The sequence below is a fragment of the Anguilla anguilla genome, chromosome 1, assembly GCF_013347855.1.
Source record: "Anguilla anguilla isolate fAngAng1 chromosome 1, fAngAng1.pri, whole genome shotgun sequence".
Lineage (NCBI taxonomy): Eukaryota > Metazoa > Chordata > Actinopteri > Anguilliformes > Anguillidae > Anguilla > Anguilla anguilla.
Window position 1 is genome coordinate 56,212,533 of NC_049201.1, and position 14,576 is coordinate 56,227,108.

The following is a 14,576-nucleotide window of genomic DNA, read 5'->3' on the forward strand; positions in this document are numbered from 1 at the left end:
ATAGAAAAGGTGTGTAAATGGCGTTTGCATGTGTTTACGCCCCTCTGCATCCCTGGATAAGATGTTCCATTTATATTTGTTCTATTTTGATCAGTCGCTTCTAATGTTGTACTGAAAATGTGTCAAAACATTTTAACACTTATTTCACAACAGCAAAATATACATTCTAGTTTACTGTAAAAGTAATTGTCAAGGGAAACCAGCTGGCACAGGTCAACACTGGCACGGAAGGAGTAAGATATCTAGGTGCATTAGCTGATAAAACACTTCATTCGACTTCAGAATTTTTACATTGTACCGACAACATATGGTATGAAATATATAATACATATGTGCAACGTTTGGTTATTTTAATAAACAGAACATTACCCCTTACCTTTGAGGTTTGACAAACAGAAATATTTCAAGATAAGCACATTTTTACATTTACCAAACTAAATCCCAGGTCTATTATATTGCACACACTGATTCCATTATGTATACATTCAAATTCTTAATATTTCAAACATTCATATTCACATTGGCTTTCTTTAGTTTCTCTCTCCCTTACAAATCCAATCTTATTTTCTAGGCCTGCTGGACCTGTGGAAAACAGGAGTTTCAGTCTTTTGGATAGGTGGAGGAGACTCAACCGGGTGCATGCCTGGAGGGTACACAACAGGAGGGTGCACTTCTGACTGTTCCAGAAAAGTCACTTGAGTCCTACGTAGACTCCTGCGGTTTCTCCTGAGTATCTGTCCTTCTTCAGTTCTAATGGTAAATTACCTTGAGCTTACATCCTTTAGGACAACTACTGTCTTGTTCCATGCAGTGGGCTCCTCAATTCTGACCACATCACATTCTGAGAGAGGTTTCAGGCTCTTGGACGCCCTGTTGCGGTTCCTTTTCTGTTCCCACTTGAGCTGTGCACATTTCTGTGTCAGTTCTATTTTCCTTTATATCTGGCATGAATGGCATGGCAATGTGTTGCATGAGGACCTCTGCAGGAGACACTCCACATTCCAGAGGTGCGGGTAGCTCAACAGATCCAAGCAAGGGTCTGAGCTGCAATCAGTGGCCTTTTTCAAAGTCAGTATGGGCAGGTATGATCTCCTTTTTTAACTAGATATGTTAAATGCTTTTGTCTAAGGATGGAACCAAAATGTTTTCTGAGGAACTTTGTTCAATTTCCACATTTAAATATAAACGACATAATACAACACATGCATTGTAATTGTTACTCTATAGACAGGTACCTCTTAAAGGTAGCATGTGTCACCTGCTGGACTGAATGATAAAATATCGTTACAATATGAAACATATAATGATGGAATTCAACTGTAGCCAAATACAAACTGTTATTTTGGCGCGAATAAATCACATGACACACCAACTCAAGCGAAGGCCCTGCTTACAGTTGGTTCGCCGCACAAAATTATGTAAGGACTGTGGTTCGCCACTTTCCACATCAGTAAGTACGAAGCTAACGTGAATTTAAAGAAATCGTTAATTTTTGTATTTACAACAAGCATGTGCTTATAGATCTGCTATTCGGTATACAACAAAGCACAATTTACCTGAGTAGCATTTTCCAGGTACATGACCATGTAGGGTAACGTTACGGTGCCTAAAATTCAATTTAACATTCTCTAATTTCCGACTGGCAGCCTACTGTCTTCAGGCTAGCCACCTACGTAGCTAACTCACTGTAGCTATTTATTCTGAAAGCCTACAGACTTAGCTAGCTAGCTAAAGTTTGAGTTCCAAAATGTTTCTAACACATTTTTCAAATATTAGTGAACTAGCAAAACAGTTTTTCTAGTTTGCTTAACAACAGTTATTAGCTAGGTTTTTCGGATAGGTATTTCTGATTCTGTGTCTCAGTTTTATCGACATCACATGTAGCTAGCAAAATTTATTTAGAAAACTAACATTTGTTACACCGAAAAATTTTACCGGAGATTCCATGCCCTGTATATATTTCTAAATACTAACATTTCCGAAGAATTGATAATTATGTGAATTAAAGACCTGGACGTCTTTACACATAGTTGCACGCAAGGTTTCCTGTGGTTCAAATTATGGTAGCCTAAACATAGTGCATGTAGCTGTACCGAACGTTTTCCACAGTTGGTAGGATTACTTTAATTACTATTGTAGGCCTACTACTGTAGTTAACAGTTCTCGATGATTTATTTATTTATTTATTTATTTATTTATTTATTTATTTATTTATTTATTGATTGATTGATTGATTGATTGATTGATTGATTGACCTCTATAGGAGGTCTGCATTTGCTGAATTGCCCTGTATGTACATTGAGGTCGAAAATTATTGAGACCTTTGATGAAGATATGAAGATGAGGAAAAACAGCTTTATTAGATAGACATAGATAATGTGAGCTATATTTAAGGCTCAGTCTTATGGAAAACTTTATAGACTACTATATCGAAGTACAATTATTCTCAAAAACTTGTTTTTATAACGCAATACTAGTTTTATTATTTTTATGAAGTAATTCCTCAGAAATATAGGTGTCAAAATGATTTGTATCCCCAAAGATTCTTCAAAATAAAATGATATTCTACTTATTTAAATCCATCTGAGTTTTAAAGAACTGTTACTTTAGTGCTAATAGCTCCCCCTTGTGGAGAATCTTCAGCCTGCTAAATATGTGCGAGAATCTGTAGATCACGGTTCAAGAATAGCAATTTTATCTCGGGGCCAACAAGTATGGAAAACCAAATGTGACTAAATTAAACAAATAAATTGACAATTCAATAAATAAAATTATGAGTAGGAATTTATAATAAAAAAATGTATCATTTTGGTCGATTGCATTGCATCAACATTACAACATTTTCCACATGTGAAAATTGCAGTATAGGCTATCTCTGGAAATGAATGGTGTTACTTGCTTTTTAGGGTGCTTTCACATCTGTTTTTTGGTATGATTTAGGGCAAAAGTACAGTGAATTTTGGACTAAGCAATCGGATTATTAGGTCAGAAAGCACCCCTACGGACTTGACCTCACTGTACTTTTGAAAAAATTGCTAATGAATTCTGATTTGTCAGGCTATGAAGCTGCTTAGGCTACTTAGTCATTTAGGTACTTGTGTTTTCCTTATTGAAGAATTGCATTTTGAAAGGATTTTGAGTCAATAGTTGCATTCCTACAGGGTATATTTATGTTCTTACAGGCTCAGCTGTTGTAGGACTTAATTATAGTTTGGATAGCGACCGATTGTTTGGATTAATTACAAATGAAAAGGACAGGAGGCATCCATCTCCACTTTTTCATTTGTTTGTACTGCACTCACTGAAGCAGAGGGTACGGTATTAACAGAAAATTCCACTACACGCTTTAATATGTAATCTTAACACTGATACTGAATTAATGTACTTTGGCTTAATACTGGAGAGATGGTGGGGTAATGCACACTTTCTAGTGTAATCACTTGGATCTCTGAATACGGGCAGAGAGTGCACTGCAGGGGATCTTTGGCTTTGCTGTAGTCCCAGGAATTGAGCATGAAATGGTATTTAATATGTCAGAAAGCAGTTGGAGTGCATTGGAGTGAAACGTTTTCTATTTCAGATGATACTGTAGATTGTGTTTTCAGTGTGTCTTGCTAACAGGCCTGTGATCCTCCGGTTCAGACCCTCACATGGAAAGAATGGATCTGGAAAACGTAACTGCTGCAGAGGACCAGACGTCTTACTACTTGGATAAGACCTGGGTGCAGTGTGAGTCTCCGGCCTGTTTGAAGTGGAGGCTGATCCCGAGAGGAGACTGTGAGGGGTTCGACCCGGACCGGCCCTGGTACTGCCACATGAACCAGGATCCATCCTACGGCCAGTGCTCGGTGCCCCAGGGTCCTCTTCCGAAACCCTCCCAGCTTCAGCAGTTTGGACTGAAGTTCATTTACTCTAAGCTTCCTGTTGGAAGCTTAGTAATGGTGAAGGCTGGCAGGTGGCCATGGTAAGGGGACGCAGGGAATTAGGCTACAGCATTGCACAGCTATTAAGTCACTGGTATTGTCACATAATTCAAAGGCATTTCATCAAATTGAGAACATGGCAGTTTTTGTTAAAATAAATAATTATTACTGAAATGCTACTAAAAAGAAAGATATTTGGACATTTTATTTGACATGTTTATATTCTCAGAACAATGTTCTTAGATATTTCAGTCCTGTAAGTAGGATGTTGTATTCCAAGATTTTATGAGTATAAAGCAACAACCTTCAAGAGTGAATTGTTATGTTTGCTTATTTTTCATCTCTGTCTTAACCCTGAGCTGTGTTCACTCAGCTGTATCATTCAAGATTGATGGGGTTTCATATATTAAATATGCGTCCTTCTAATAAAGGATTGATGGATTCATTAACTAATCAAACTCTGACAACAGAATAATTGAATGCATCAATCAAGGAGCTTGATTTCTGACTTAAATTGTGCTTGAAAAATATGTATTGCATTTGCACATAGTTTACTTACTCTAATTCACAAGTTTGGTTTGTGTTTTTTAGTGTATTGTTGCTGGTTTTTTTAAAACTCTTTTGTAAGTTTCTGAGTGAGCACTGTACAGGCTGTTCTGACAGTCCTGTACACAGAAAAACAAAGGACATCTGTCTATCTTTGCTGTCCACCAGACATAGTATGTAATCACACTTTTATGTTTGCTATTCATTGTAAGACAGCATGTCTTCACATAGTTCACTGTGCTAGTGACTGTACATAGAATGTTCTGACAGTGGACTATCTTTGCTATTAACCACACAGCAAGTATTCACAGATATGCCATTTCTAGGCTGTTGCTAAGAGCAACAAGGCACTTTTCATCAGATTCAATGCTGTTTTGATAGATTCTAGTTGGTTTTATAGGTAAACCTGCCCTATATTAAACCGGTTAGGCTTAAAGGACATGGCAGGCACAAAATCATGGCAGCTGAGTCCATTGACTATTTTTCTAGCGTCTATTTGTTTAGAAGGAACCCTTATCCAGAATGATGTAAAGACTTTAAACTCTATATGGTCAAGCCTGGCTACTGTATGTTATGTGTACGAGGAACTTGGTCTCAGTTCTGGTGGCTGGTTGTCTTGGAAAGTACCTCTGTGGCTGCTTAGGTGGGTGACTGTCCTGATAACTTGTTGCTCAGGTGGCCAGCAGTCCTGAGCCCAGATCCTGTGTGTGCGGAGTATGTGCAGGAGGACAGCGATGGGGACGTGGTGAAGTACCACGTGGAGTTCCTCGGGAGTCCCCACTCACGCCTCTGGGCATCTGCAGGGAGAGTCCAGCACTACCAGGCTGCAGATGCAGAGGTGAATGATGTGTGTGTGTGTGTGCGTGTGTTTGTGTGTGTGAGTGCTTGTGTGTGTGTGTGTGTGTGCATGCTTGTGTGCCTGTGAGTGCTCGTGCTCTTCTGTGTGTGTGAGTACTCGTGCCCGTGTGCGTGAGTGCGTGATTGCACTGCTCTCCCTTTAAAAACCTGTGTGGAGAAAAGCCATATAAGTCATAGAGCATTTTGGAAGGTCCCTCTAGTTCTCTGGATATGAACAAGAGAGGAAAATTTGTCTGGCAAATGTAACCACCCATTCTGTTGCTGACATAAGAAGGATTTTCTGCAAGTTGAAAAAAAATGTTTTTCAGGTATTGAGGTGGAAAACAGGTGAAAATTGATTGTGGGTCTTTTGTCCTCCAGCCTAAACATGTGACAGTCTCTCTAAAGAAGTCATACGGAGTGGCATTAGAGGAGGCGGCTAAGATGGAGAATGTCACATGTGAGGAGAGGCTGCAGCTGTGCCTGTATAAGCCACATGAATGTGAGTCTGTCACATGCTCTTCCTCCACAGCCCACTGTAGCTGCAGTCTATTCAAATAGTCATAGCATATTTGTTTGAATTTGATTAGCCCCTTTGTCCAAGTAGTAATATTTAAACAACCAGGCAGATGTAATGTTTTTATTAAATTCAGATTTGAGAGTCTAATTAATCTTTGAGTGGCCTTAAAACATTTTATGTTTTGCTGTGTCTGGAATATGGAAATGATTAGAGATTAATTGCAATAGCTCGGCTTTACCCAGAAGGCTGGAATAATAAAGGAAAGCACAAGAGGTATATTACATTACTATATGTTCACATGTTGCACATGTGTGGGAGTAAATGGATTAACCATTATATATCCAAGCCAAGAAATCATTTGAAAGAGGCAACTATGAACCTATTCCTAAGATACTTTAAAAAATCTTATTTTTTTGCTTCTTCCTATGTGTATGTGCATATGTGTGCATGAGTATGAATATATGTACATGTGAATGAATACATACAGATGGGTGACAAATTAAAGGCAAAACCTGAATAAATGAGTGGAGGAACATAACAAATGCAGGTGATTCCATACAGGTGTACATTATAATGAATCAATTAAAGTTCTATCATGCTCTGTGGCATGTATGAGACTGCTGAGCTGGCCCAGTTGACCTGGATTTTGGATCAAGAATGCAAGAGGAAAAGATCTAACTGACTTTGAAACAGGGTTCATGGGGCACGGGTGGCTGGAGTTTCAGTCACAAAGACTGCTCAACTGGCTGGTGTTTCAATAGGAACAGTGACTAAAGTGACATCTGCATTTAGATCTACGGGAAAGACCTCAACCAAATTTAACACCTATGGGAGATTTTGGATCGACATGTTAAACAGCGCTCTCCACCACCATCATCAAAACACCAAATGAGGGAATATGTTTTGGAAGAATGGTGCTCCATCCTTTCATTAGAGTTCCAGAGACTTGTAGAATGTATGCCAAGGTGCACTGTAGCTGTTCTGGTGCCTCATGCTGGCTCAACACCTTACTAAGGCACTTCGGTTTTTCCTTTAATTTGCCACCTGTCTGTGTAGACATATGTATTGTTTATTGTGTGATGTGCGTGAGCATTAATGTTCTTTTTTGTCAGTGTAGTGCTCGATCAGGCTGAAAGTTTAATGCATGATATTGAGAAGAAGATTGAGCAGTGTACCTCAGTATGCACTTCCACCCAGAGCATCCGCAAGGGCAGGAGGAGGTCTCACACGGTATTTCATTCATCAGTTTGTTGACTGATTATTTTTTTAATTATTATTATTCATTTATTCCATTATATTATAAAATATTCCAGAAAAATATCAGTCTTTTGACATTCTTGTATATGGGTGGAGATACTGTGAACCGTTTTAGAAAATGCTTCCAGAAAGGTTTAGGAAGTCAACTTTTTGGTTCCATTCACAAAGAATGACGGTGATAATCACATTAACTGAAATGATAAATTATGTGTTCTATGTTGTTTTGCTTCTAATTTTTACACATCTTTAAGCTTAATTAAGGGTGAGTTTTTATTCTTTTTATGAGGCTTTAATTTTTGCCCAAGAACGGGAGTGATGAAGACAGGTGGCACAATGCAGTTTATCAGCTTGTTGTATGATACCTTCTGGTAGTTTGTATGATGTGCTGATGTTTATGAAAATGAAAAGATACGTGAAAAGCAGGGCAAAACCCTCTCATAGACCTACACACCAATCAAACTGACAACTGCATGTGTTAAAACACTTTTAGGCTACCAGAGCGAAACCACGTTTAGGGGCTAACTGCAGTTTATGTACACACACCCTTCATAAATCATACATGATTAGCAGATGCTGTTACACAGGACAACTTAGACAGCTTACAGTTTTTCCATGCAAAGAAAAAAATAAAGCATGTATTCACTGTGTGGTTTTTACCCACAATGTTTGTCGAACCTGCAGACTTTAATAAGGGGTATTGAAGGTTTTAAGCAGAGATTACATGTACGTGCCGGTGCATATACATTATTTCTGTGTATTAATCTTTAGGCGGGAGACCGTGAGTGGATTGGGGAGGACAATGTGGTAGAAGTAGGAAATATGCTCATCATCAACGGCATCGTGTTTAGAAGTGGGAGGAGCTCTGAGGAGATAATGAAGGACGCGACAGGCCCTGTCGTGGAGCAAAGCAAATGAAGAACAGAGTGGTGAATGGCTAAAAAGTTGTACAGAAGTGTATCCTTTTAAACGTACATGTACCCAAGATTTAGGTTTTGGAAGCACAGGAATGCATGCCCTTTCTTCATTCTGTCCACCACTTGGAGTGGGTGTTGCTTGCAGAACATGTTAACTCAGCAGTTATATCAGCTACACAGTTATTTTATTTGTTGGAAATCAGGCTGTAAAAAGCCTGCCTGTCAAAATAGCAGTATGAGGAACAAACTCAGTTCAGTTCAGTAGTGAAATCCAAACCTGATAACTGGAGCTAGTTATTCACACCTGACACAAGCAATGCTGTTTTGGGCTGTTGGCTTTAGTAGACAGATACATACCACAAGGCAATGTACGCATTAGGCTAAAAGCTGTGTTATGGAAACAAACAAGGAAACTGCTGTGACAGACTTAACACTGTGTCCGGAAGTTCAGTTGTCATGGCTACTTGTCAGAAATAATTGGCTTATGTTTACAGTTCAATCAGTTTTGTGATACCATACAATTGTAAGTTACATTTGCATGGTTGTACTGTTAAATATTTATGTGTAAACTCCCCCCATGTTCTCCAATAGTTGTAACAATTAAAATGCTTTTACACGACCACTTCAATTCTCATTCTCTGTAATAATAGTAATAATAATAACGCTTCTATCCTGAGTGACTTACAATGCAGCAGAAGCTTAAGTACCTTTACCTGCAGGGTTCCCAAGTGTCCTGCAATACCTGCAATGTTTTGTTGTAGTTTTCTAGTCTTGGAAAATGAGAAAATTGCTAATTGACAAAATGTGCTGGAAAACAGTTGTCATGTAAAATATTTGAATGTGATGTTAAAAGCTAACAACTTTAAAGGTTAAAGTCTACAGCCTCACCTCCCCCCAGCCTGTCCACGGCCTGCGATCAATGTCTTGAAAAGAGTGGGAACCCCTGACTAGGCAGTTTATGTGGGTAGAGTATACAAACATTGCACACCTTTTGCTGCTTCCTTAATTTTAATGGTCTTGTCACAGCCACAGATTTACAACATCACACTACCTCATGTTCTCTGTGAGCTCATGGAATTCACGAGGCCTACGGTGGTTCAAATTGAATTTGCAGTTTGGGTTGACTGGCTTTGAATAGCTAGTCAAAGAGCAAGCGGATATCAGGATTGTTTCCAAAAAGGTTTGCGGTGTCACTTACTGGCTTAATGACTTCAAAAACGAGTCCCCAAAAGTGGTTTTGATGGGATGTCCATTCTTTGTAAAAGAGACAGAATTGACAAAGCTTTTAAATGTGATTGCACCTTTTAATGACAAAAACAAAAAACAATTCCTATAGGCTATAATCTATGGATTTAAAAAAAATTATTTTAAATTGTTTGTTTTTACATTTATTTCTTGATCCCTTCATAAATGGCTTAACCATGTGATTTTCTGTATGTATGTACGAATTTATTAGTTGCCTTTCGCTAGAAGATGCCAGTGCAAACTAAACTGAAGTGAATGTGTCAGCTGATCCTACGAGACTTCAGAAATGGCAGGGGAAATCACTTGTATACGCTTTGTAGAAATAAATTGTAATTGTATTTTTATTGCGAAAATGACCTATTTTATTGTATGTATAAATACCACGCGGAATTAACCATCCTATAACTTGAAAATATGGAGTAAGACGACATTACATTAAAGAATTCTTAAAACGTTATACGGGTGTATAAGGATGTGCAATATATTTTAAATGGCACAAGGCATGTATTACACACAGCTAAGCTTTTTCCTTTACAAGCACTGATGTGATTACCTCGTGTCACCTTTCAAGCAACAGTAGCCCCTCCCCCGGCTCCACCTGAATTGATATTTGGGCTGTGAGCTTTTGCCTTCATAGCGCTAGAGAGGATGGGTGGGCGCCCAAAGCCACGCCTTCCTGTGACGTAGCCAGAATTTGTGTGGAGCGCCTTGTGGTTTCGTCAGCCGCGGCACCACTAGCAAGCCCTAGTGGACCGAGTTTTGAAGGATAACTATATTGCAAGTAAGCTACGTTAGTCTTTCCCTGGTTTTTGTTGTATTTTTTAGTTCAGAACCATTTTTGGGTATTGCATCGTGGCTATGCACTTCAAACCGATGGATGATTAGCTAGTATGTAACTACCACCACACTGTCCTCTTCATTGACTATGTAACAGACTGTAACGTAAACTGGAACGCTGAAGTGCAAGGTACACCTTTACCGTTATTTCCTATACTTGTTTCAATACGGCGGAAAGCTACGCGGCAGATTTTTCGTACGTTTTTGTATAGTCATTTAGCTAAATTATCATTTGTATTATCTTTGAGATTATGAAGAATACCCTAAGCATAGTTACAGTTACACATACAATCATGTTTTCCATTGCAATTTCAGTTAATTATTTAATAAACGCCTCTGGCCGCAGCAGAAACAGCTGCTGTTATGAATAATTTGTCTCGATGGCCAGCTAGATATCGATACTGGAGCTATCCGCCAGTGTTACTAAAGTGTCGGGTTAATTTTACTGGAAGAACCCTCTTTTAAAACTGAGCCTGCTAACTAGCTAATGTAGCCATTGCTTTATTTTAGAACGTCGGCAAGGGAACTATTGTTACATTCCAATTTGATCTGCAAAGGATTTGTAGCTATCGTAGGCAGTTAGCGAGCAGTTATTCGCCGCATAGTTGCATTTTGTAACAATTGTGAACGAATGAAATTGATATAAAATGTTGCATAACTTTGTGTGTGTGGGTGTATGGCTTTTTTTGGGGCGGGGGTGAGGGTGACTAGGGATACCAGCTGAAGTATTAATTTCACGTGGTTCCCATTAATTGGTTCCAGTGTGCCATTGTATCAATCAGCCATTATCTACTGAGACGCAATGTATACCTTCCAAAACTTCGGAATGGCCGCATTTAATTATTTTTTATCCGGGGCAGGAATGATGGTGCGTTGTACTTGTTTATTGCATTACGAAAGGAGATTACTACTTGTACCTGTCTCCAAAATATTGGTGATATTTTTAACAGTTCAAATGTGGAAACGGTATATGCCTGGCTCTGCACGGCCATACAATTCCTCAACGTGGTGTGGGAGTAAACACTGCAGCTTTAGCCGGGTTAAAGGCCAGCATTCTTTACAGAACACTTTGCATTAGCACAGTAGCTTGCATGTATTTGTCCACAGGTGTTTAGCGATGACTTTCAGTTGTCACAGTTTAAGTAATTTGAACGCGTTGCAAATTGGGCTTAAAGGAAGAGTTCATAGGGTTATTTTCGTGTTTGGTAAATTCAACGGGCTCTTAATTTTTGTGTGCTTATTTTGGATTAAATGCATAATAACCACATTAAATTTCCGCCAAAACTATAGCAAGTCCTCTTGATTTTACAATAATGCTGTATCGGATCAAGAACTCACAAAAAAAAAAAAAAACACTGGCTAAGGTAATGGTTTTCAAGCCCTTTTTGGGACAGTTGCTATTCAGGATGCTGTTGAAATACCTAGTTGTCTGCCTTAAGATAACCATGATATTTCTGATTATGTGGGTTTTGTGAAGCAAATAATATGAAATTGAGTGCTGCTTGGAACATTCTATAACAAGCCTTGTTTTTATTTGTAGTATTTTTCTTCTCTTCAAATTACCTGTTGCTCATACACTCACTATTGCAGTCAAAGTTTGTACTTTTACCTTGGTCTTTCAACTAACCCATTTTCTTTATACTAAGCCCGTGTTAACATTACAATCAATTGTTCCCTTGTATCTAATGGATCAAATATTTGACATCTTTTTGTTAAAATATATAAATAAAATCGCTAGCTATGGTAGTATGCATAATTAGCTTTTTATTGATTGGTGAAGACCAATTAAATTGTGTAGAATGGCTTTGAGGTATTGCTGTTCAGACATCAGTATAGATAAAACTGGTCAGAGTGGTGTTATATTAATTTGCATATGCTTAAAGATGTATTTAAGTCACATTTTCTGCTATTTTGACCTGAATATGAGACTAGCACTTTTACCCATCATCACAACTTAGCAATAAAATTAAAGTGTCCCAAACCTGTCAGTCAGAAACACAAGTAACACCTTCAGTCTTACTTCCAGGTATCTTCAGACTATGGGAAAACATCTGTTGTGGAATCTACATTTGGAGAAAGGCCACTAGAGATATTTTTCGTAGTCTAAGGAGAACCGTCTCTGGCGAAATGCACATTTGATAGGAGATTTCCATGCCTCATTCAGAGGTAGCATAAGGGAGATCTGGAACACATTCATACCTTAGTAGGTTGTCTCCAAGAACTGTGCTTCAATGGTTTATTCAGATAATTTTTGTCCTTGTTAAGGAAAATGAATGAAAACAGTTACTGTTAATGTTACACACACCCCTCACATTTCGTGCCCTGGCTCCCTGCAGATATATGTAGCTGAAGTGGTGTGGGTTTTGCTGTTATTGGAAGTATGTCTGTCTACATTTGGAAATAACGTACAGAGAAATGGAGCTGCAGAATTTGCCTAGTTTTGATGAAAGGTACTGTAGATCTCAAGAAAGAAAGCTATGGTCTAAAAATGCCCTTTTCTCTTTCTTGATGTGTCTGCCACTATTTCTCCACATCTCTCAATTTCATGGTTTCCTTGCTGAAATCAGGGTTCTCATTGGTAGGAACTTCTGTGTTGTGACTGCTAGTCTGTTCTGCTTTTAAAAACAGCTTCGCGTACACTGTGCACCATTTTCTGAGTTTTTTCAGTGCTGTCTATAAACATTGCTTTCGATGAACACTGTTTGAGTGTGCCGGTGCTTTCTTCTCTCTGACAGCAGTTCCATGGTGTCTGTGTACATCATGAGCTGGAAGCTTATCTGACAGCGACTATTTTTGGCTGGCTCTAATGTTCTGCGGCTCATATAAGGATTTTTAGCATATTGTCTTACATAGCAGGACGGTGTTGAGGAGTTCTTATGTCCAATGTAAGATTGCTGCAATATAATGAAGCAAAATCCAGCACGTATGTATACTAAGCTTATTTCAGAAAGTCACAGGAATAATAGAAACACTGGAGTTTTGCATCTTCAAATGAAAAATGCACAATTGAAAGAACTGGTTCTAGCCAGTGAAGCTAGCCTTATGAAAATGAGCCATTTGAGCATTATAAAGTGGAGACAGCATACTGTGCGGCTGTGTTTTACATTACAGATAGTTATTCCGGTCCGTTCAAACACACTGTGCACTCTGCGTAATGTATTATGTATTACAGAGTACTGATGGCTATTAAAAACTTGGATGAGAATAGTAGGAGATTACAGGGCACTGAATCTTCTGGGGTCAAACATTTTATTTTTGGAAGGATGCAAACCTGCTACAAGTATGGGGGGTGTGCAGTTGGAGGAATTTACGTAATGTAAATGTATGTAATTTTGATCATTGTGAGTGCCTGGAATATGTTTGGTGTACGCCGCAGTGTGCTGGCGCTGGGGCAGCAGGATGCCGTACAGTATGAAACTATTTCAGCTGCTTCTCAGTGGAATGTAAAAAATGGCTCTTACCTACGCTCACCTGGCCAGAGTGGTTTCATTCACAAACTCTGGTCAGGGGATTTACTGGAAGCTCTTCAGAAGGGGCTCTTGTACGTGAGAGGACAGGAATGCCCAAAACACATGTCATATATTGTGTATAATGTGTATTTTCATTTTTCTCTTCCTGGACAGACGCTCACAGTCACTGTCATATTAGGAGTGGGATGTACACAGCGCAGGTTAACACTGCCCCATTCAGCCTGCTATTTGTTCAGCAGCTGCTCTTATTCAGAGCAACTCATAATGTGTATATTTGGACAGTTACATCCCTCAATGTCACCACCTCCCTTCTGTCACTATGGGTGCAGCTGCATTCTCCACAGGGAGTTTTGGCTTATTTCACATACCGTGTGAAGAAATTGATTGGCCCGTTTGGCACTGTAATGGACTGAAAGGCACTGGAGACAGTCACTGAGACTGTTCATAGGGCTGGATATTGGCCAAAGTGATTCTGGTCGAGCGTGTTGTTCAAGGACACCGGAGCAGTGGCCACGGGCCTGTCCCGTGTGCATGCCAGCCTGCACTCAGTGAGCGTGCTCCGTGTGATGGGCCTGCAGCAGGCCCACATGTTCCTGTAGTGGTCTGAAAGAATATGAAAGACAGCTGTTCACATGTGGGTCAGTATCACCATAGGGTGCTTTTCGTACCCTCAATATAGACCATTCTGATTTCATGTAAAGTAGAGCAGGGCAATATCAAAGTGTCCCTTATTAATAAGTGAGCTTTTACGATCATAAAACCCTGAAGACATGCACCTCCTGATAAACTGAATTCATGTCCTTTCTTTGGATGCAGGCGATTTTACCATGTACCCTTTGCTCTTCACTCACTTTAGGAGAGCAAAAAGCGAACAAATCAATAAAGTAAATAAAATAAAAATTCAAATTTTCTTAATTGTATGTAATTTCTCAAAAAATTGTTTTGTTCGTGTATATTTAATTTTTATAATAAAATCAAAGATTTTGTGTGTGTCCTTCAAAGTCGCTGTAGACCCTGTCATCCGCTC

The 14,576-nt window shown here is 39.0% G+C and overlaps 2 protein-coding genes across 7 annotated transcripts in view; both read left to right on the top strand.

The window, feature by feature from the left end:
* Positions 1 to 418: 418 nt before the first annotated feature.
* On the top strand, positions 419 to 8,603 carry LOC118211813 (zinc finger CW-type PWWP domain protein 2-like). 4 transcript variants are annotated; one of them, XM_035389303.1, is made up of 6 exons: positions 419 to 1,082; positions 3,643 to 3,964; positions 5,145 to 5,307; positions 5,688 to 5,808; positions 6,944 to 7,056; positions 7,852 to 8,603. In XM_035389303.1, the coding sequence occupies exons 1-6, from the start codon at positions 947 to 949 to the stop codon at positions 7,996 to 7,998; spliced, it is 1,002 nt and encodes a 333-aa protein (XP_035245194.1). In that variant the 5' UTR covers positions 419 to 946; the 3' UTR covers positions 7,999 to 8,603. The 4 variants fall into 4 exon arrangements, with proteins under 4 accessions (XP_035245194.1, XP_035245222.1, XP_035245213.1 ...); XM_035389322.1 differs by lacking the exon at positions 419 to 1,082 and adding an exon at positions 1,293 to 1,450 and having other exon boundaries at positions 3,606 to 3,964; XM_035389312.1 differs by lacking the exon at positions 419 to 1,082 and adding an exon at positions 1,293 to 1,450.
* A 1,318-nt stretch (positions 8,604 to 9,921) lies between these two features.
* Positions 9,922 to 14,576, top strand: part of rbms3 (RNA binding motif, single stranded interacting protein) — a 290,727-nt gene continuing 286,072 nt past the window's right edge. Inside the window, exon 1 of one of the 3 annotated variants that reach the window (XM_035411964.1) lies at positions 9,922 to 10,209. Coding sequence is in view for 1 of the 3 variants with exons in the window: in XM_035411956.1 (XP_035267847.1) it covers position 10,023 (1 nt within the window). In the remaining 2 variants the exon portion in view is untranslated. Of the gene's footprint in view, positions 10,210 to 10,837; positions 10,948 to 14,576 lie in introns of those variants that run through there. The other 2 variants (XM_035411956.1, XM_035411971.1) reach the window with 2 other exon arrangements.

Bases quoted from the DNA above. Each gene is read 5' to 3' on its own strand.
- LOC118211813 (XM_035389303.1), top strand. From the start codon at position 947: ATGAATGGCATGGCAATGTGTTGCATGAGGACCTCTGCAGGAGACACT. The intron at 5,308-5,687 runs GTGAATGATGTG...TTTGTCCTCCAG, and splicing joins ACCAGGCTGCAGATGCAGAG to CCTAAACATGTGACAGTCTC. The intron at 5,809-6,943 runs GTGAGTCTGTCA...TTGTCAGTGTAG, and splicing joins CCTGTATAAGCCACATGAAT to TGCTCGATCAGGCTGAAAGT.